General features: G+C 48.0%; 1 protein-coding gene across 1 annotated transcript in view; it reads left to right on the forward strand.

Moving 5' to 3' along the window:
• The window catches only part of ACVRL1 (activin A receptor like type 1), a 46,921-nt gene extending 24,125 nt beyond the window's left edge, over window positions 1-22,796 (forward strand). The window contains exons 6-10 of the mRNA XM_083728919.1: window positions 1,210-1,356; window positions 2,665-2,940; window positions 4,434-4,631; window positions 14,906-15,036; window positions 22,380-22,796. Of these exons, the coding sequence (XP_083585045.1) occupies window positions 1,210-1,356; window positions 2,665-2,940; window positions 4,434-4,631; window positions 14,906-15,036; window positions 22,380-22,514 (887 nt within the window). The 3' untranslated portion in view covers window positions 22,515-22,796. The remainder of the gene's footprint in view (window positions 1-1,209; window positions 1,357-2,664; window positions 2,941-4,433; window positions 4,632-14,905; window positions 15,037-22,379) is intronic.
• Window positions 22,797-23,458: the final 662 nt, after the last annotated feature.

A 23,458-nucleotide genomic window follows, 5' to 3' on the forward strand; every position in this document is an offset into this window, starting at 1 on the left:
AGTAGGGGCGCCCCCCCAGGTGTCATCACTGAGGGGGGTGACATACAGCACGCCGCCCATCCACGACTCCCAAGCCTACCCCCAGCCGTCAGGCAAAGGGGCAGAGCTGCGCTGCCTTGCCGGCGGCCTTCCCCCTTCGCCCTTCATTTTGACAGCTCGGGAGAGGCTTGGGAGTCGCGGGTGGGCAGTGCACCATCGCCCCCCCTCCTGGGCTGCTTCCTGAGAGGGGGAAAGCCTCCCCCGAGCTGTCAAAAGGAAGAGGGAAGGGAGGAAGGCTACTGGCAAAGCGGTGTGGCTCCCTAAGGGCTCGCCCCCTGGAACGCTCGCTGCTGTGCCCCTCTGGGACACTCGCCCCTCCTGCGTGGGACGTTTGCCCCACCCCCATGGCTCCGCCCCCATGCGTATAGCATGTGTGCCAGTCCAGGTGCCGGAACAGCTAGCTCCGCCTCTGCCTGGGTGGCAATTCCCACATCGTCTCAGGCAAAAATGGATTCTGCATCTCAATGGCTGATGCCTGTGGCACAGGAAAGATGATAGATAGATAGATAGATAGATAGATAGATAGATAGATAGATAGATGATAGATAGATGATAGATAGATAGATAGATAGATAGATAGATAGATAGATAGATAGACAGACAGACAGACAGATAGAGATAGATGATAGATATAGATAGATAGATAGATAGATAGATAGATAGATAGATAGATAGATAGATAGAGATAGATGATGATAGATAGATAGATAGATAGATAGATAGATAGATAGATAGATAGATGATAGATAGAGATAGAGCGATAGAGCAATAGATAGATAGATAGATAGATAGATAGATAGATAGATAGATGATAGATAGATAGATAGATAGATAGATAGATAGATAGATAGATATAGATAGATGATAGATAGATAGATAGATAGATAGATAGATAGATAGATAGATAGATAGAGAGAGAGAGAGAGATAGATAGATAGATAGATAGATAGATAGATAGATAGATAGACTTTATTCGCATTAGCCAACGGCCATAGCAACATAAAACAAGCAATATATACAATTAAAAAGACAACAATGGGTAAAAATGGGTAAAAAGAAAGATGTATGCTAACATTCTTTAGTGTATTTTTATGCACCAGCTCAGGATGATGAACCTAGGTGGAGGTAAGCAAAACCTCGTGTGAAAACTGTCACCCCCACCCCCAACAGGCAAAGGACGATATGGGGAGGTGTGGCGTGCTACGTGGCATGGGGAAAATGTGGCGGTCAAGATCTTCTCGTCCCGGGATGAGCAGTCCTGGTTCCGTGAGACAGAGATCTACAACACAGTGCTGCTGAGGCATGACAACATCTTAGGTGAGCAGAAATGGGGCAGTTTTTCCAGAAATGTCAGCACAGATAAATCAGTATTGTCAATGCTTTTTTTTTTTTTTAGCCAGAGCGCAGTTCTGACACCTTTTTATTTTTAAAAAAGCACTAAATATATATACAGTGGAACCTTGGTTCTTGAATGCCTTGGTACTCGAACATTTCAGCTCCCGAACTCTGAAAACCCGGAAGTAAGTGTTTTGGCTTTTGAACATTTTTCGGAAGCCGAATGTCTGATGCACCTGTTGGCTATTGTTTCCGGGGCACCTGCGCCATTCGCCTTGGTTTCCGAATGTTTCAGAAGTCAAACAGACTTTGGGAATGGATTACATTCAAGAACCAAGGTACCACTGTATATAAAGTCTTCAAAATTTACAATTTCTGAATTTTGCCATTCATTTCACTAACCAAGTAACGTGTACAGAAATGAATATACTAGGGCAAAGTGCATAAAAATGCGTGTGCTTGGGGAGATAACATACAGTAGTGCATTGTATTGGGGGGAAATATGAATGTGCTTTGCAGAATGTATATATTGGGCAAAATTGCCACAAAAATCTGTCTGTTAGGAGAAATAAGTCCTAAAATGCTGGTGAATTTTAATAGGTGCTTTTGAAAACAGAGGTCACAATCCATTACGGAAAAGTTGAAAACTCCAGATTGGAAAAATGAAGAACTGAGCAAAACCGAAACGGCAGTATTTGTCTGTCCCTACAGCACATCTCCTTTATTTTCTCCTCCTTCTGCCTCTGTGCAGTCACAGATAGCAAACCTGGGAGATGCCTCTGTTTAGAATCGTGAAGAATGAGTTTGAGGCCTACTGCCAGTCATAGCAGAGAATTGGGGATAATGGGCTGTGCGTCTAACAGCATAGCATCTATTCTCAGTTCACCAATGCCCTCCTTCAGTTTTTACTCTTGTCTGCTCCTCTACAATCCCTTCCTAGTTATCCTAGCTCAGGCATAGGCAAACTCGGCCTGCCAAATGTTCTGGGACTACAACTTCCATCATCCCTGACCACTGGTCTTGTTAGCTAGGGATGATGGGAGTTGTAGTCCCAAAACATCTGGAGGGCTGAATTTGCCTATGCCTGTCCTAGCTTCACCTTTTTCTGCTTCTCTCCCTTTCTCCTCCATCCTTCTTGTTTCGCCTCCCCCTCATTCTCACAACCCCCTCCTAAAATTTCCTTACGGCAAAACGGGCAGCCATTTTGCATTTCTTTCTGAAGCCCCTTGATCATTCATGCCCTTGTGTGGGCTCCACTCCTGATTTCTGCCCTCCTTCAACCGACCGCAGGATTCATTGCCTCCGACATGACCTCCAGGAACTCCAGCACCCAGCTGTGGCTGATCACCCACTACCATGAGCACGGCTCCCTCTACGATTACCTTCAGCACACGGCACTGGATGTGGAGAGCTGCCTGCTCTTCGCCAACTCCATCATCTGCGGCCTCCTCCATCTCCACGTGGAGATCTTTGGTACCCAGGGCAAGCCAGCCATTGCTCACCGGGACCTAAAAAGTAGGAACATCTTAGTCAAGAACAACAAGCAATGCTGCATTGCTGATCTGGGTAAGTAGACTTTAGGTGCTGAGATGGGGCACTGGAAATTCTGGTCCAACCTCTGCTTAAGGAATTAGGAAGCTTTGGAGGGGAAGAAGAGAGTCATGGGGAAGTCTGACTCTCGCATCTTCCAAGTGATAAAAAAGAAAGGTAAAGGACCCCTGGACGGTTAAGTCCAGTCAAAGGCGACTATGGAGTTGTGGCGGTCATCTCGCTTTCAGGCCGAGGGAGCCGGCGTTTGTCCACAGACAGCTTTCCGGGTCATGTGGTCAGCATGACTAAACCGCTTCTGGCGCAATGGAAACCAGAGCGCATGGAAACACTGTTTATCTTCCCACTCCCGTGGTACCTATTTATCTACTTGCACTGGTGTGCTTTCGAACTGCTACGTGGGCAGGAGCTGGGACAGAGCAATGGGAGCTCAACCCGTCACAGGGTTTCTAACTGCCGACCTTCTGATCAGCAAGCCCAAGATGCTCAGTGGTTTAGACCACAGCACCACCCGCACCCCCTTTCCAAGTGATTACACACAAGTGGGCACACAGAAAGGCAAGCAGGTGGGCTGCTAGCCAGGGGCAGAGCTACGTGCCCCAGCACCATGGGATAGGGCCAGCTGCCAGCAGGGTGAGTGGGGGGGTACTGTTTGCCACCTGCGCCAGTGTCGACCCTAGCGGCATGCCGCCTGTGCAGCGAGCATCCGGGGTACTGCCCATGCCACAAGCATGGGGGGGTGGCATGGCGATGTCACCTGCCGCCATGGCTGATACCCGGTGCGCACCACAGACCCCCCACCCGCCTTCCTCCATCAGTGCTGCCAGCCACTCCAAGCCAGAATGGAGAGGTGTGGTTTTCGTGTAGGGATGTGAATAGTTGCTAGGTGAGGGTATATTTATTGGCTATTATCCTTCCTCGTGTTTGTGAGTCCAGCAGAGTGTGTCCCTTTGCAGCTTAAAAGGGAAGCTTAGATAGGCTAGTTTTAGCCTTTTAGCAATCCAGGGTGCTTTAAGGCAGACTGGATTCTCCTACTATCCCCCCCCCTTTCCCCCTCCCTTAAAACAATAATCACACAAACAGTCTTGTAAAATGTGAAAATAACATTTACTCACTCAGAATACTTGTTTTTGAGTAACAAATACAGTGGTACCTCAGGTTACATACGCTTCAGGTTACACACTGCTAACTCAGAAATAGTGCTTCAGGTTAAGAACTTTGCTTCAGGATAAGAACAGAAATCGGGCTCTGGCGGCACGGCGGCAGCAGGAGGCCCCATTAGCTAAAGTGGTGCTTCAGGTAAAGAACCGTTTCAGGTTAAGAACGGACCTCTGGAACGAATTAAGTACTTAACCCAAGGTACCACTGTACAGCAGCTTTGTTCAGACAGACTTAAAACAGTAATTCAGTTACTAGTATATGCTTTAGTCTTAGCATAAGTTGGCAGGATGTTGTAACAGGTTCATCACAGACCAGCATTCTTCTAACCATTGGCACTGTTTCTCCCTCAGGTCTGGCAGTCATGCATTCCCAGAGCAGCGACTACTTGGACATTGGCAACAACCCAAGGGTGGGCACAAAACGCTACATGGCGCCTGAAGTTTTAGATGAACAGATTCAAATGGACCGCTTTGAATCCTTCAAGCGGACCGACATTTGGGCATATGGCCTCGTCCTCTGGGAGATAGCCCGGAGAACTGTTGTTAACGGTAAGCGGACCATTAATTCAAGGTTCAAATATAATGAAGTTGTTTCGTCAATCCCACTCTTCTTACAATGGCCATAAATGACTTCTTTCTGACTCCCTAGCCCAGAGATGGGAAACCTGTGACTGACCATATGTTGTCGGACTGCTGGCTCCTCAACCTTGTCCTAAGCCATAGCATGTGGCTTGTTTTCCAAGCTTTTCTCTAAAAACATGTTAAGCATTTTTAACCAGTTCATTAACCAAAAGGGCTCCCGGAGTGGCTAACATCAGATCAGCAAAAGCAGTCCCTGCTGTCTTATTAGATCAGGGGCTCAGCTATACAGCTGCAAATCAAACCTTTTAAGTGTGTTGTAAGGTGCATTATACAAATGTGACACTAGATGGCGATTGTGAGCTATGGCATAGTCAATATGTTTTTCAAAGTGGTTTTTTTAAAAAGCACGCTCACAACGTTTTTTATATGTGTCTAGATTCCTCCCAGGACATCCAAAGTCCCATCTGGACTCCCCCCGCCCCCCGCCAGCAAATACCTCTGGAACGTTCTGTCTCCATCCCACAGCAATTGACCATGTCCATTTTACTATTCTATGCAGTGCTCGGCTTCTGGTACGATGCCTCTCTCCTCTGTTGGAGGCAGCATGCCTCTGAACATCAGTGGCTGGGACTCGGAAGTGTGGAGAATGCTGTTGTGCTTAAATCCTGCTTGCAGGTTTCTCATAGGGGCACCCGGTTCGTGTGCTCTATGGGTCTTCATCTGTCCCTGGCCAGAGTCACGTGGAGTGCTGTGTGCCCGGCTTTGCAATCTCCAATGATCAGCTGAATGTTGGCATTTTGCAAGCTGTGCCTTTTCCTGCACGGTTTTATTTCAAACCATGCGGGCAAAAAAACAGGTCCTTCCCCCACAAATCATGCTGGCATGTGATTGAAAGGTGGGTGTGTCAGGGAGATCTAGATCTGGCTCCCCTAGCCAGATCCAGTTTCCCGCCCCTGCTGTAACATCTCACACAGCCAGCCTGTCTAAATTGTCAATTTAGGATTGAAAATAGCAGCTGCAGCCAAAGAATGCAAAGGGAAGGACAGCCATACACCACCATCTCCCTTTGCATTTGGCTCCCTGCACAGAAATAATCACTAATCAGGCTTGTTAATGCGAAGGCTTTCGGCTGGTCTAGTTGGATGGAGGCTTCTCTTTTATTTTCCTTTTCCACGCGAATGATTAGCTGTAAATTATAAACACTGTAATCTAGTGTCAGCGCCAGGCTTACTGATTAAAGGGACCATTAGACTCAATCAGCACTTTGTTTGTTCAGCTCTGATTAGGAAACAAGCAGCATCCCAGCTCAGTCTGGCAATGGGCCACATCCATGGAACTTCTGCTATCCCCCAGCCAATCCTGCAGGGGAATCGCAGCAAAGCCATTCCTGTCTTCGAAAGGATGCAGAGGCCTCCAAGAAACGGCTTCTTGTCCTGTTTCTCCCCGTATGCATGCATGTAGGAAAGGCCAGAACCTGATCTTCACTAGGCAGCTTTGCAGTGTGAAAAATGGTGCTGTGCAATTCTCATACCCTCCAATGTTTCTCCGAAGGAAATAGGGACATCCTGTTCCATACCCTCCAACATTTATCCAGCGAAGGTTTTGTTGTTTAGTCGTGTCCGACTCTTCGTGACCCCCTGGACCAGAGCACGCCAGGCACTCCTGTCTTCCACTGCCTCCTGCAGTTCGGTCAAACTCATGCTGGTAGCTTTGAGAGCACTGTCCAACCATCTCGTCCTCCGTTGTCCCCTTCTCCTTGTGTCCTCCATCTTTCCCAACATCAGGGTCTTTTCCAGGGAGTCTTCTCTTCTCATGAGGTGGCCAAAGTATTGGAGCCTCAGCTTCAGGATCTGTCCTTCCAGTGAGCACTGAGGGCTGATTTCCTTCAGAATGGAGAGGTTTGATCTTCTTGCAGTCCATGGGACTCTCAAGAATCTCCTCCAGCACCATAATTCAAAAGCATTAATTCTTCAGTGATCAGCCTTCTTGATGGTCCAGCTCTCACTTCCATACATCACTACTGGGAAAACTGTAGCTTTAACTATACGGACCTTTGTCGGCAAGGTGATGTCTCTGCTTTTAACATCCTAAGGAAAAGCAGGACATTCCAGGATCAAATCAGAAACCTGGATGGCTTCCGTAAATCCAGTACTGTGCCTGGAAAACAGGGACAATTGGAGGGTTTCCTGAATTTTGCAGTGCATGCAGGTTCCCTGTAAATAATGGAATGATGTAGACGGAGATCTGGTGCAGCTGCTATTTGGTCTTCATGCAGGGAAGAACAGAGTCAAAAAGTAAGGGAATGCCAAATGAGAGACAGTGTGCTACTGGTGAGAGAGATGGGTTAGGACTGGGGAGACCTGAGTTCTGATCTCCCCCCCCCCCCCCCGCCCAGGCATGGAAGTTATTTTGGGCGGCTTCTAGGCTGGTTGTTTATTGAGCATTCTTAGAGATAGATTTGTGTGGTGGTTACACAGCATTGTCAGCTAGGGGTTGTTGTTCTGCACTTTACAGCACAGTTTTCCATCATTTTTTGTATCTGGAAGGTGCTAGATAACAGCGAGATCTTGTACAACTCAGAACACCCATCTGGAAGCATTTTAGATGAGCCTGGGCCAATCATTTTTTCATAGCCTAACAGACTTCACAAGGTTGTTATGAGAATAAACTGTGGGTTGAGGGAGACCCATGTGCACTGCCCTGAGCTCTTTAGAGAAAGGAGCTACATTATTTATTATTAGTAATAATAAACCCATCCCAGTCTCTTGCCCATAGAGAAGGTATTGGAGGCACAATCTGCCTGATACTAAGGTCCAAGATTCAGAACTATGCGTCCTGAAATTATGGTGTTAAGTTGTTCCTGTGGCTTGGATACTTCTCAGTTTACAATGATGTCAGCCAGGGTTCACCCTGACCTTTCCCTGTGGGGAATTTCTATTACAGGTGAAGCAGCAGTTTGCTAATTCTCAGCCCTACCTGCCCCCAGAAATGAGAGGCTGAAAAGAAAACACTTGTTAATTAAAAAGCAGAAAGAATCTCCTAGTCAAAGCACAGATTGGCCGGGCTAATCCTATATCTCTCTTTTGGAATAGGCACTGGCCATTAATAAGCCTATTATATTCACAGTGCACGACCTTAATTGGATGCCTGTTAACTGTTAAGTGCCTAATGTGACTATATGCCTGCACACATATGCCAGCAGAAACACACACAATCTCTACCAAATGTGGAGTCCTATACAAAAAAATATAGAGAAATCGTTGCTTGCTTTGATTACTGTTTTGATGGGCCTGATCACCCACTGCATTGGCAGTTCTTTTTTTAGTTATAACAAGGCACAGTGCGACATTTCGCTGGGCTTTGGGGCAATCAATATTTAAGAAACCCAGAAAACACAATGTCAGCGAGCCCAAATGGTTAAAGTCTCCAGTGCTAAAGACATATGGAGCCAATTAGCATTGGAATGGATTAACAAACAAAAGACCAGCTGCCAGAGGTTCTAGGTGAGAGGAGATTTTGGCCACCAGGTGGTGCCAAAGGCACAAGGCTTTAGGAACAATGAACCTGGCCTCTTGCCATTTGGTTGGCGACCCCTTGAAAATAACTTGTCAGAGCTGGAGACTAGTTTGAGCTTTGGGGGGGTGGGTGGCTGCACCCTGGTGAGCCTCACAGGACCATTGGCCCAGTTGACACTTCCTGCTGAGTTCTGCAACCAAATCCTTTTTTGTTATGGGGTTTTGTAAGCTTAGAAAGAAAGGCGAGTCATCTTCTTCTTTGGCGATTACTCGTAGCCAAGTAAGATTTTTCTTCCATAAATACGGTTTTATTAATGAGTCCGTAAGTAACTGTGGAGGGACGCGGGTGGCTGTGGGTAAATCCTCAGCGCCTAGGGCTTGCCGATCGCATGGTCAGCGGTTCGAATCCCCGCGGCAGGGTGCGCTCCCGTCTGCGGTCCCAACTCCTGCCCACCTAGCAGTTCGAAAGCACCCCTAAAGTGCAAGTAGATAAATAGGTACCGCTTTCTAGCGGGAAGGTAAACAGCGTTTCCGTGTGTTGCGCTGGTGCTGGCTCGCCAGAGCAGCTTCGTCACGCTGGCCACGTGACCCAGAAGTGTCTCCGGACAGCGCTGGCCTCCGGCCTCTTAAGTGGGATGGGTGCACAAGCCTAGAGTCGGACACGACTGGCCCGTACGGGCAGGGGTACCTTTACCTTTTACCTTTAAGTAACTGTGGAGGCCAATTCTGGATCCACATGTCCTTCCACAGTGGGGACATAGGTTTCTGGGCGGGAGTTGATCATGGTGAGGGTTTGCCAAGCATGTCTTCCTCTTGGCACGTTTCTCCCTTTTGTCCTGAGTTCGAGTGTCTTCAAAGACCATGACACCTTTGGAAAAGGCTGTTCTCCAGCTGGAGCACTCGCAGGCCAGTGTTTTCCAGTTGTCGGTGTTTTTACTACATTTTTTAGATTTGCCTTGAGAGAGTCTTTAAACCTCTTTTGTTGACCACCAGCATTACACTTTCCATATTTAAATTCGGAATAGAGTACAGTGGTACCTCGGGTTACATACGCTTCAGGTTACAGACGCTGCAGGTTACAGACTCCGCTAACGCAGAAATAGTACCTCAGGTTAAGAACTTTGCTTCAAGATGAGAACAGAAATCAGATAGTGGCAGCTGGAGGCCCCATTAGCTAAAGTGGTGCTTAAGGTTAAGAACAGTTTCAGGTTAAGAACGGACCTCCAGAATGAATTAAGTTCTTAACCCGAGGTACCACTATAGTTGTTTTGGGAGACTATAATCAGGCTTCTTCCAGCCAAATATATCTTGGGATATGTCAGTCTATAGCAGAGCTTTCCAAACTTTTCATGCTGGTGATGACACACTTTTTTAGACATGCATCATTTCGCGATGCAGTAATTCAGTTTTACTAGCAAAACAGACATTTAACCCTTTTTCAGCCCTGGGAGGAGTGCGGGGAGCATTCGCAGGACACACCTACACTCTGTGGCCAAAACACTAATGCAAGGGTCAGCAAAGTTTTTCAGCAGGGGGCCGGTCCACTGTAGGGGGCCAGAATATATTGGGGGGGGGGAATGATGCAAGAGCACCACAAGCCCTGGTGACTGCTTACCTGTGTCTTGCGAGCGGTGGGGGCTGGCGGTGGCGGAAGGACGATGAGCGGCACACAAAAGGGCTCTGGAGAGGGGCTGCTTAAAATGGCGACCACTCAAGTGCTGCTGCTGGCAGTAACAGAGCTCAGCCCCCTTCCTCCTCTAGGCAGGGCAGGGAGAAGCCAGGAGGAGGGAGGGAGGAGGCGCTGCCAATGCTGCCGCCATGTGAGGGAGAGGGAAAGAACACACGCACTGGTGATCCAGGTGGCGATTCCCGGACCGTCCGTGGGCCAGATCCAGAAGGCAATTGGGCCTGATCCGGCCTGTGGACCTTAGTTTGCCTAGGTAAAGGTAAAGGGACCCCTGACCATTAGGTCCAGTCGTAACCGACTCTGGGGTTGCGGCGCTCATCTTGCTTTATTGGCCGAGGGAGCCGGTGTACAGCTTCCGGGTCATGTGGCCAGCAGGACTAAGCCGCTTCTGGTGAACCAGAGCAGCGCATGGAAACGCCATTTACCTTCCTGCCGGAGCGGTACCTCTTTATCTACTTGCACTTTGACATTCTTTCGAACTGCTAGGTTGGCAGGAGCTGGGACCGAGCAACGGGAGCTCACCCCGTCACGGGGATTCGAACCGCCGACCTTCTGATCAACAAGTCCTAGGCTCTGTGGTTTAACCCACAGTGCCACCCGTGTCCCTCCTTAGTTTGCCTACCCATGCACTAATGTGTCACAACACACAGTTTGGAAAGCGCTGGTCTTTAGCCGGACATTTTCTTGGATTCCAGAAATGCCCCACTTCTTAGCGTTTCAGATCTGGATTTCCTGTTGCCAAACAAACCACCTGTATTGTCAAATTTGGCTAGGGTGTGTGCAAATAGCAAAAGACTGTAATTTTGCCCCTACCAGCCATTGATTATTCCATGGCTTAATATCACAGTTTGTCACTGCCTGCAGTAGATTACATGGCCATGTTTTCCCCGTGATATTGGAACAAGATTAAGATATCAGTGCCATCAGCAATCACTGTGACAAGCTTACACCCAGCAAAGTTCAAAGCAGCTCTTTACAACTGCTGTAGCACGAGCCCTTTATGACCTTTTCCCTGCTAGTAGTCTCAAAATTGTGTGTGTTTGTTTTTGGAACTCAGAGGCATTCTGGTGATAAGGACCTTAGAATTCTCATGAAATATTACTGCCACTGTTCACCATTTTTCTGTATCTTTTCTACACCCCTGTCCATCAAACACCACTCAAAACTTTTCCAAAGATGCATTTCAAATAAAGGCTCAGAAACACATGTTGAAAAAGCAACATTATGAAGTCACCAGAGAAGTCACATGTTCAATATCCACCCATCTCCAAATGGGCTTGAGCTGTGATGTTGTACCCGGCCATCAAGAATACAGCAAGGTTTTTTTCATGTTAGGCTTCACATTGGCTGTCATGGTATAGGCCCTGCTCAACAGAGGTTCTCTCCGGATTTCTGTAAATCTTACGTATATCTCTGTCCAAAAATTCTGGTGCTGCTCTTTGGCCAACAACCTTTAAGAGCAACTCACAAATTACAGAACAGTTTTGCATCCAGATCTAAGATAATGCAAAAGAGTAATACAGTGGTACCTTGGGTTACAGACGCTTCAGGTTACAGACTCCGCTAACCCAGAAATAGTACCTCAGGTTAAGAACTTTGCTTCGGGATGAGAACAGAATTCATGCAGTGGTGGCGCAGCGGCAGCAGGAGGCCCCATTAGCTAAAGTGGTGCTTCAGGTTAAGAACAGTTTTAGGTTAAGAACGGACCTCCAGAACAAATTAAGTTCTTAACCTGAGGTACCACTGTAAAAACAGCAGAAATAATCTGAGGCACCACTTTAAAACCAGCTGGCTGATATGCTGGAATACCTGCACTGGCGGAGGAACGGGGGGGGGGGCGTAAACGGCGTTTCCGTGCGCTGCCCTGGTTCGCCAGAAGTGGCTTAGTCATGCTGGTCACTTGACCCGGAAGCTGTACGCTGGCTCCCTCGTCCAATAAAGCGAGATGAGCGCTGCAACCCCAGAGTCGGCCACGACTGGACCTAGTGGTCAGGGGTCCTTTAAGAGATCATGCCACATTTTCCCATGAGTGCCGAGTGGATTCCTGCCACAGTCTGAACAATTTATGTATTCAATAAACATTTGCCATATATTATAAAAGGAATTTGGTGGTGCTTGCCCTTTGCCACTCTCACCTGGCATGTTAGTTTTTCAGCTAATGCTATTGACCATACTCTGTTATATCAAGAATCAATGTTCAACCCATCACCGGTTTTCCAACATCTGGCTATCTCCATATGAGCAGCAGTCAGTAGAAAGGCTGAAAGGTCATCATTAGGATGATTATGAGCAGACGGGATCCTGGTGCTTTCTAAAATGGGCATGGTCTCTTCTTTCTCAAATTAACGCTACATACCTGATGATGCTGTACCTGCACCGCAGGTAGCAACAGAAAATATATCTGCTTGAACCCCTGCTCCCCACAAATCATTGCCTGTGTGTTTCAGGCTTTGAAAATCATCTCACAAAATCACAGCTAGTTTCTGGTAGGGCTGCAGGCATGGAGACCAACAGCAGGTGGCGCCAAAGCCAATGACAGGTGAAGCCATCCTAATTCTAGTCCCGTCCCCCCTCCTTCTCTTTGCTGAGATCCACAAGAAGCAACATTGAGACGGAGGAGGAGGAGGAATGTGACAGGCATTGCTGCCCTCTCCACTGCTTGTTAGAAAAATGCAGGTAGGTGGGCCCTGCCTGAGGCCGCCAGACTGAGGTTGGTGGGGCAATTCCCCAGTCAGCCACAGGGGTCAGCAAACTTTTTCAGCAGGGGGCTGGTCCACTGTCCCTCAGACCTTGTGGGGGGCCGGACTATTAAAAAAAAATGAACAAATTCCTATGCCCCACAAATAACCCAGAGATGCATTTTAAATAAAAGCACACATTCTACTCATGTAAAAACACGCTGATTTCTGAACTGTCCGCGGGCCAGATTTAGAAGGCGATTGGACCCGGATCCAGCCCCCATGGCCTAGTGGAACAGCCTGCACTGTGAAAGATACAAACAAGCTGCTGTCACCTGCTTCTCACTGTCCCTAATATAATGGCCACCAAAAACTTAACACAGGCATATCAGAACATTCAGGGTCTTACTACTTTATCAGATCCCTTTATGCTTCAAACATAATTTTTGTGGAGCTGATAGCATGCTTTGTGGATTCCCACAGGATGGGGCAGCGCTGGGATAAAGAGCTGCTAAACCAGGGGTAGGCAACCTAAGGTTCATGGGCCGGATCCAGCCCAATCTCCTTCCCAATCCGGCCTGCAGACGGTCTGGGAATCAGTGTGTTTTTACATGAGTAGAATGTGTCCTTTTCTTTAAAATGCATCTCTGGGTTATTTGTGGGGCATAGGAATTCGTTCATTATTTTTTTTAATAGTCCGGCCCCCCACATGGTCTGAGGGACAGTGGACCAACCCACAGCTGAAAAAGGTTGCTGACCCCTGAGCTAAAGCTTTGTCCCCTCTTAAGGTCTGCATGCCTTTGGCCATCAACATGACACAAGTTCCTACCTTCGCCGGGGTTTTCCAAACACAGGAAATGATTTGAAGCGCAGGTGGCGCTGTGGGTTAAAGCCTCAGTGCCTAGGACTTGCCGATCGAAAGGTCGGCGGTTCGAATCCCTGCGGCGGGGTGCGCTCCCGCTGCTCGGTCCCAGCGCCTGCCAACCTAGCAGTTCGAAAGCACCTCCGGGTGCAAGTAGATAAATAGGGACCGCTTACCAGCGGGAAGGTAAACGGCGTTTCCGTGTGCGGCTCTGGCTCGCCAGATGCAGCTTTGTCACGCTGGCCACGTGACCCGGAAGTGTCTCCGGACAGCGCTGGCCCCTGGCCTCTTAAGTGAGATGGGCGCACAACCCCAGAGTCTGTCAAGACTGGCCCGTACGGGCAGGGGTACCTTTACCTTTACCTTTTACTTGCTTCTCCAAACACTTTCGACAGCTGCCGAAAGGAACAGCAGCCAGATAGGTTCGGTATAACTTTTCCCAGGCGACATTAGCAAACGTATTGTTTTGAAGTTGCACAATTGAATACACAAAGCATCCTTAATATGCTGGCAGATGAAACACTCATCATCGCTGCAAAGAGTATTTCTGTGGATTAAGGCTTTCCATGCTGATATGGTGATGACAGGAAGGGAGAGGGGGAGGGTTTCAGCCAGGTCATGTATATTTCAAGGGGCCCCTAGAGGTACAGTGTATCTCTGTATCCCCTGCTGAATTATTGTCAGTGGAGATTGCACAACCAAGTGCCAGAAATGTGCCTTCCTTGCAACATTCTCTCATATGGAAGAAAGTAAAGAGATTCACTTAGAGACACCATCACTGCTAAACCTGTCCTGTGTTCCTAGTGACACCATTGTCTAGTGTGATAGACTCCTTTTGCACGTATCCCCCAGCCAGATTGCAGACCATTTCCCCCTAGAAGTGAAAGGGAAATGGAGCCTTCTGTTTGGATCAACATATCCGTCTGTCTAGGGACGCGGGTGGCGCTGTGGGTTAAACCACAGAGCCTAGGACTTGCCGATCAGAAGGTTGGCGGTTCGAATCCCCACGACAGGGTGAGGTCCTGTTGCCCGGTCCCTGCTCCTGCCAACCTAGCAGTTCAAAAGCACGTCAAAGTGCAAGTAGATAAATAAGTACCGCTCCGGCGGAAAGGTAAACGGCGTTTCCATGCACTGCTCTGGTTCGCCAGAAGCGGCTTAGTCATGCTGGCCACACGACCCGGAAGCTGTACGCCGGCTCCCTCAGCCAATAAAGCGAGATGAGCGCCGCAACCCCAGAGTCGGTCACGACTGGACCTAAGGTCAGGGGTCCCTTTACCTTATCCCTCTGTCTGCAAATCCTCACCCTGTGTGCCATTTCTCGTTCTCAAGTTTAGCTTGGGGCCTGCAGCAGACCAAGGTACATATTGCACACATTTGCAGATGAGTTAGACAGTTTGGTGTACAGCGATATGGATGGAATGCCCTATAGATCTCCACACCCTGACCTTAAACATTTCTCTCTCTCCCCCTCCCTGTTGCTCCATCTTTTCACATCGCAGGGATTGTCGAAGATTACAAGCCTCCTTTCTTTGACATGGTGCCAATTGACCCCAGCTTTGACGATATGAAGAAAGTGGTTTGCATCGACCAACAGACGCCCACCATCCCAAATCGGTTGTACTCAGACGTGGTGAGTGATGCAGCGTGATGACTCGCTTTGTTCTAAGTAGGGAGGGTCTCTATGCAGCCGAGGGGAGGAGACCAGCGAGCCAGGTCTCTATCTTTTGCCCTGTCCTCCACCCTTGTAAGGAAACAAGGAGAGCGTTTAACATCATAGCTGGATGGGAACTGGGCTTCCATGTCAAATCGAGGGACCCAGCCACAGGGGAAACTGAGCGGCACCTTCTGTGCCAAGAGAGAAAGGATGTTCATAACATCTAAGATGTCAGTCTGCAGTCTCGGGTCACATCTACACCATACGTTTAATGCACAAGAATCCCATGCAAGAATCCTGGAAACTGTAGTTCATTAAGGGTGCTGGGAATTATAGTTCTGCAAGGGTAAACTACAGTTTCCAGAACTCTTTGGGGGAAGCCATGTGCTTTAAATCTAAGGGGAGGCTGTGTTGCATTGTAGCTTTGAAAATATCCGTTCCTGAAGACACACATAGGTAGCTTCTCCTACCTGTTCTTACCTTGGTCTTGCTTGCTGGTTGTTTAGTCGTTTAGTCGTGTCTGACTCTTCGTGACCCCCTGGATCAGAGCACGCCAGGCACTCCTGTCTTCCACTGCCTCCCGCAGTTTGGTCAAACTCATGCTGGCTCAGAGGCGGCGAGGCGGTGCCAGGACACCTTGCCTGAGCAAAGCGGGGAGGAGAAAGGTCCTCCATTACCCACGCCTTCCTTGTGCAGTAGGCTTCCGCGCAGAGAGGGGAGGCGCAGACTTGGCGTCAAAAAACTACTCTGCTGGGGTAGGTTTCAGGACCGCCCACTCTCAGATTCGGCCAGTGAATGAGCAAGACACAGAATAGAGGCGCTCTGCATGGTTAAGGGTTTTTTTTTGCACCAGTAACAAGGCTTTACGGGTCGCAGGTGGCGCTGTGGGTTAAACCATAGAGCCTAGGACTTGCTGATCAGAAGGTCGGCGGTTCGAATCCCCGCGACGGGGTGAGCTCCCGTTGCTTGGTCCCTGCTCCTGCCAACCTAGCAGTTCGAAAGCACATCTAAGTGCAAGTAGATAAATAGGTACCACTCCAGCGGGAAGGTAAATGGCGTTTCCGTGCACTGCTCTGGTTCGCCAGAAGTGGCTTAGTCATGCTGGCCACATGACCCGGAAGCTGTACGCCGGCTCCCTTGGCCAATAAAGTGAGATGAGCACTGCAACCCCAGAGTCGGTCATGACTGGACCTAATGGTCAGGGGTCCCTTTACCTTTTAACAAGGCTTTACAACAGACCAGGGAGGGATTTGCCTTATTGCTCTCGAACAACCCCCTGATACCCATAACACTAGCCTATAAGGGAAACGTTTCAGCTTCCTATAGCATGGAATTATTTTTTTAAAAAAATCACAATGTGAACTGATTCACACATCCACATTTAAGGTGCCTGCAGGAGATAGGCTAAGTGAGTGTGGCTTGAGGCTTTTCACCCATGAGAATCTGCTAAAGGAATTGTGTGTCTGCTTCCTTATGCGGACAGATCCAGATTTTTCGTTGCAGGACCGCATTCCACCACCCTTCCCTGAGCTTTGTTTAGATTTGTTATCATGGCGAAGCAGTTGTATAACCCTTCCACCACACACCCAGGAGGGAAAAAATGCCACCAGTTCTTCCTGCTTTTTTACTGTGAACAGACACAAAGTCTGCAAACCTAATGGATCAGGTTCAACATGGGGATTTAAAAAGTGTGTTGCTGTTTTCTTTGTACGCTTCGGACCAGAAGTGTGAACTGAAGCTGTGCAACCCGAGAAACGCATCTTCTTAGGAATACAAATTGTTGTTGGGCTTCTGTTAGAGTAAGCATGAATAATATTGGGCTGCTTTTTTTTGAATGGTCATATAAGATTGAAGAGAAGACAGATGAAAGAAGCAGGGTTTGCACTGGGTTTGAGGGGGACTTCAGCAAAGGGCCTTTTGGTAAGCCCAGGTCGGCTTTCCTGTCAGCGACAAGCCCATAGCTGTCAACCGTCCCTTATTTGGCGGGAAAGTCCCTTATCCCAGCGCCATGTCCCGCTGCTGTCTCTTATTGATGATGCCCCTTAAATTTCCTGGGTTTCAAAGGAAGCTCCTCTCCCTCCCTCCCTGCCGACCAGGGAGGAGGGAAGCTCCAACTGTGTTGCTTGGCTGCGTTGCCCAATAAGGAGTCTAAGAACGACTGGGGGGTGGAGCTTGCATGCCTTGTGCTGATCAAATCGGCTGTGTTGCCTGGGGACTCGCCTTTGCTCAGCGCTTCCCAGCGGAGAGGTAACGGTGGTTTTCCTTGCTGCATCCCCTTTGTCGGGTTGCTGCGCTGTGGGAACCACCGCTTGAGGCTTCATTTGGCTGCTGGCTGGGTTTTCTGCCTTTGGCTTGGAGGGGCTCAGAAGTTGAACATACCTGTGTTGGAAAAATCCCTTATTTTGGTTGCTGATCCCTTATTTTGGAGGCTGCTGGTCCCTTATTTTCAAATCTGTAAGTTGACAGCTATGGACAAGCCACTGACAGAAGACTGGCAAGGCTGCCATCAGCACTGGGTGGACTGAGCCACCATTTTAATTTCCCACCATTCTCCTGAGCATTGCTTTGGCAAATGAGGGGTGGGAAACAGAATGGCACCAGGTGCTGGGGGCCCGGGGAATATTAGTACTTATGCCAAGCCTGTAAAGGAACTTATTGTCATGCAAACTAAACCCGACAAAGAGAAAATATGTCCCAGCAAAAGAAGAAGAAAAGAAAAAATGGGATCGGAACATAAAATTCTACAAAGTAATATGATATAAACTAAGTGTGTGGAAATTTTATAGCATGAACAAATTAACACTAACAAAACCTTTAAATTCTCATTTTAAAAATGCAACTCAGCCTGAGCATAACTAAACCAAATGCAATTCGGCTATAAGTCTTCTTCAGTGGTCTATAGACGTACAGAACATAAAACATATACCAAAAAAAAAGTTTAAAATGAATATTTAAAATGTTATGCCAGTGTTAATTTGCCTGTATTCATGATATAAGGCTTTTGTGTGATTAATTCATGCTTTGTGAGATTTTTATGCTCAACTCCCAAGAAGTTATTTTCATACAATTCATTCTTGCACAATAAGGACAACATCTATCAAAGTATCAGTACACTATTGAGTCGTTATAGCAGACCCAGAAATATGAGAGAAAAAGCCATCCAAATAGGGTATTGAATGAATATATGAAAGAGGGGTGGGATCCAGAATGGGTTACGAAAGACCTTTTCCATACTTATGACCATCCAAGCAGTGGTAGCAGTGTTTATCGCCAAGTGTTCATGTGAGATTTGGGCAACTGCAGATCACATCCAAACAGCAGAGAAAAAAGGGGGGAGAAATTCAGTTGATCTTCCATTTACAGTACTGTAGTTTGGTCTGGGTGTTCATCAGTATGCGGATGATACCCAGCTCTACCTGTCTTTCAAATCAGAACCAGTGAAGGCAGTGAATGTTATGTGTGAGTGTCTGGAGGCAGTTGGAGGATGGATGGCAGCTATCAGATTGAGGTTGAATCCTGACAAGACAGAAATGCTGTTTTGCGGGGACAGGGGGTGGGCAGGTGTGGAGGACTCCCTGGTCCTGAATGGGGTAACTGTGCCCCTGAAGGACCAGGTGCGCAGCCTGAGAGTCATTTTGGACTTGCAGCTGACCATGGAGGCGCAGGTTAATTCTGTGTCCAGGGCAGCTGCCTACCAGCTCCGTCTGGTACGCAGACCGAGACCCTACCTGCCCGCAGACTGTCTCGCCAGAGTGGTGCATGCTCTAAGTTATCTCTCACTTGGGCTACTGCAATGCGCTCTATGTGGGGCTACCTTTGAAGGAAACTATAACTAATCCAGAATGCGGCAACTAGACTGGTGACTGGGAGTGGCCGCCAAGACCGTATAACACTGGTCCTGAAAGACCTACATTGGATCCCAGTACTTTTCCGAGCACAATTCAAAGTGTTGGTGTTGACCTTTAAAGCCCTAAATGGCTTTGGCCCAGTATACCTGAAAGAGCGTCTCCACCCCCTTCGTTCCGCCCAGACACGGAGGTCCAGCTCCGAGGGCCTTCTGGCGGTTCCCTCACTGCAAGGAATGAGGTTACAGGGAACCAGGCAGAGGACCTTCTCGGTGGTGGTGCCCGCCCTGTGGAAATAAACAACTATCTGACTTTTAGAAGACATCTGAAGGCAGCCCTGGTTTGGGGAAGTTTTTAATGTTTGATCTTTTATTGTGTTTTTAGTATTCTGTTGGGAGCCGCCCAGAGTGGCTGGGGAAACCCAGCCAGATGGGCGAGATATAAATAAATTATTATTATTATTATTATTATTATTATTATTATTAACATTATTTTTATTTTTAAGAGGTATACTCTGCATTTCATTTTAATGATCTCCAAGGCAGATTACAAACAACACAAAAGCTGTGATAGCTCCCAGCTCCCCTCTGGGCATTGTGACCCCGCAGAGAGTCAGTGAGGTGTGGGGTGGACATTTTATTTCCAGCTCCCTGGCATTTTTGCTGTTGCTGTCCATATGGGACCCTCACACACACACACACACACCGAAGTGTGCTGCTATGTACGGAAATCTGCACATTGTTCTCACTTTCCAACACCCTAGGCTGAATGCTTAGAAAGATTCCAAGCAGTTCCCCCCTGAGAATTATTGGATGTGTAGAGAGATGGCCCCAGTGCTGCAGAGATGGCATCAATTACTCTGGCTCACTCAGAAAAAAGATATTTCTGTCCACATCGGTTAAATTGAGAGTCTCCCTCGGTCTTCAGAGATCCAACTTCCTCACGCAGACTGAGCCACATTTAACTGCCACTTCAACTGGAACCCTATTTGAAAATCCCACACACACCCCTCAGCCCCTTCCCTTGGAATACAGCCTTGTGTAAATTAGTCTCCTGGCTGCTTTTATAGGTGTAATTTTTCCGGACCTCCCCTTTTCCTGTCTGCAAACGAGAGGCAAAAACTGTTTCTCGGAACGCAGAAATCTGCTTGCATGCTGAGTCGCACTAATAATCCATGTGCCTCTAACTTGAAGCAGTTCTCAGCGTTTCAGACAGGAATGTATCTCAGCCCTGCCTGGAGCAGCCAAATTTGAACCTGGGACCTTTTAAATAAATGCAAAATGTCTAATTATAGGTTTGTAGGATCCTATCATTGCTAAAGTTTCAGCCCAGTGCCAGCAGGTGGCCAGGTTGGGCCTTGGGCCTTGGGCCTTGGAAGAGCTTCTCACTCACCCAGCTTCCAACATATATAAAAACATAATAAAACATTACACATTAAAAGGCTTCCCTATACAGAACTGCCTTCAGATGTATTCTAAAAGTTTAAAAGTTACTCATCTTCTTGACATCTGATGGGAGGGTGTTCCACAGGGTGGGTGCCACTACCGAAAAGGCCCTGTGCCTGGTTCCCTGTAGCTCCACTTCTCACAGTGAGGGAACCACCAGAAGGTCCTCAGAGATGGATCTCAGTGTCCGAGCTGAACAGTGAGGGTGGACATGCTCCTTAAACAGCAACCAAGCACAGTTTCCATCTGCCATCTCAATTTTCCCAAAATACAATGTCCTGGCCTATTGCTCTATGAGACGTGACCAGAACTGGGATTGGAGTAGCCACCTAATTTTATCTAAAATGAAATGCTGCGGTAATTTGGGAGTTTCCCACTCAGGAGAAACATCTAAAGCATGTTGAGAGAAGAAAAAAAAGTGTGACTTTTTTGGTGTGACTAGCATACCACTCAAACCAATTTAAGTGGGGCATCCTGGAATTATAGAAACCTTTCTTGGCTTCTGATTGGATCCTGGAATGTCTCTTTTTTTTTTTTTTTTTTTTTTTGGTCCAGCACACTGGTGCAAGTCAGCTGGTTCGCACCAGAACGCTGGACCAAAAGATGTTCGGTTTTTTTGTCTTGACCTCTAGCGTGAGTCATCTGGTTCCTGCAAGAGCTCGGGATAATATTTATTTATTTATTTATTTATTTATTTATTTATTTATTTATTTATTATTTGTACCCTGCCCATCTGGCCGGGTTTCCCCAGCCACTCTAGGTGGCTTCAGCAAAGACCAAAAATACACTAAGATGTCACACATTAAAAACTTCCCTGAACAGGGCTGCCTTAAGATGTCTTCTGAATGTCAGGTAGTTGTTTATCTCTTTGACATCTGATGGGAGGGCGTTCCACGGGGTGGGTGCCACTACCAAGAAGGCCCTCTGCCTGGTTCCCTGTAGCTTTGCTTCTCGCAATGAAGGAACCGCCAGAAGGCCCTCGGCGCTGGACCTCAGCGTCCGGGCAGAACGATGGGGGTGGAGACGCTCCTTCAGGTATATTAGGCCGTGGCTGTTTAGGGCTTTAAAGGTCAACACCAACACTTTGAATTGTGCTCGGAAACGTACTGGGATCCAATGTAGGTCTTTCAAGACCGGTGTTATATGGTCTCGGTGGCCGCCCCCAGTCACCAGTCTAGCTGCCACATTCTGGATTAGTTGTAGTTTTGGGTCACCTTCAAAGGTAGCCCCACGTACAGCGCATTGCAGGAGTCCAAGCGGGAGATAACTAGAGCATGCACCACTCTGGCGAGACAGTCTGCAGGCAGATAGGGTCTCAGCCTACGTACCAGATGGAGTTGGTAGACAGCTGCCCTGGATACAGAATTGACCTGCGCCTCCATGGACAGCTGTGAGTCCAAAATGACTTCCAGGCTGCGCACCTGGTCCTTCAGGGGCACAGTTACGCCATTCAGGACCAGGGAGTCCTCCACACCAGCCCGCCCCCTGTCCCCCCAAAACAGTACTTCTGTCTTGTCAGGATTCAACCTCAATCCGTTAGCCGCCATCCATCCTCTAACTGCCTTCCGGCACTCACACAGGACCTTCACCGCCTTCACTGGTTCTGATTTGAAAGAGTTAGAGCTGGGTATCAGCTGCATATTGATGGACACCCAGTCCAAACCTCTCCCAGCGGCTTCATATAGATGTTAAAAAGCATGGGGGAGAGGACGGAACCCTGAGGCACCCCACAAGTGAGGGCCCAGGGGTCTGAACACTCATCCCGCACCACCATGAAAATAAAATGAGCGTCACAATTTGGATTACCTGGACGATGGAGGGTGTGGATTAGTGAAATTTGGGAGTGGTGGGGAAGAGGGTTCCACACATCCCTAACCAACGTTCTACATATACAGGATTCTGATCATGTAAAATTATACTAGAGGAAAGCCTATAGTAGTTGAATGTTGCAGTTGTTCCTGTGTGAAAATAATATTCCTCCTCCTCCCCTTTCTTTCTCTCTCTGTCTCCCCTCACCCCTGCCTCCCAGACTTTGTCCGCCCTGGCAAAGATCATGAAGGAATGCTGGTTCCAGAGCCCCCCAGCCCGACTCACAGCTTTGAGGATTAAAAAGACACTGAAAAAACTCAGCGACTCCTTCGACAAACCCAAACAACACTCTTAACTGCAGGGACCAGCTCTGGGACCAGGGATCAAATTTCTGACTGTTTGGCTCGGCAAGAAAGTTCAAGGTCACTTCTTCCACTTCCCGTGTGCTAGTCCGGGCCTCTGTCTGTGGCTGCAGCAAACTTTGTTTGAAACCCGGCCAAGAGGATTTGGTCTAGAGCCCCCCTGGCTGGGATCGATCCTTTGCAGGAGAATTTCATGGAACAGATGACTTGCTTCGGGCGTCTTTAATTTGTTTTCTCTAGCAACGAAAAGCGGGGTGAGCGGGGGGGGGGAGGGGGGAGAAGAAACACCCACTTCTCCAAGAACATGCATTAATATAAATACCCCCTGGATCTGTAACCTGACGCCAGCCCGTCTCGCCACCAACGCCTGAAAAATGGGGAGGGATCCTGCTTGGAAAGAGCACAGCTGTTCTGCCGAAGGGCTGCTACCTTGGAAACACCAGTTTAAGGACCATTCATAAGCCGGTATTTAGATTAGCCCTATAGGATCTGTGTGTGTGTGTTCTGTCTGCATCATGCATATATGCCTACAAAAGGAAAAAGAGAGCAGAAGAAAAAGCACAGACTTGCAAGAACAGGAGTACAGTGGTACCTTGGGTTAAGTACTTAATTTGTTCTGGAGGTCCGTTCTTAACCTGAAACTGTTCTTAACCTGAAGCACCACTTTAGCTAATGGGGCCTCCTGCTGCCGCCACATCGCCGGAGCACGATTTCTGTTTTCATCCTGCAGCAAAGTTCTTAACCTGAAGCACTATTTCTGGGTTAGCGGAGTCTGTAACCTGAAGCGTATGTAACCTGAAGCGTATGTAACCCAAGGTACCACTGTAGATTCACACACACATGTAGACAATTGTTCTATGTCACTGGAATTTAAGCCTGGGATGTATAGACATATATGAGCATGGAAGCCTGTCTGGATGGTTAAAGGTAAAGGGAC

This window comes from Podarcis gaigeae (genome assembly GCF_964106915.1).
Source record: "Podarcis gaigeae genome assembly, chromosome: 2".
Classification (NCBI taxonomy): Eukaryota; Metazoa; Chordata; class Lepidosauria; order Squamata; family Lacertidae; genus Podarcis; species Podarcis gaigeae.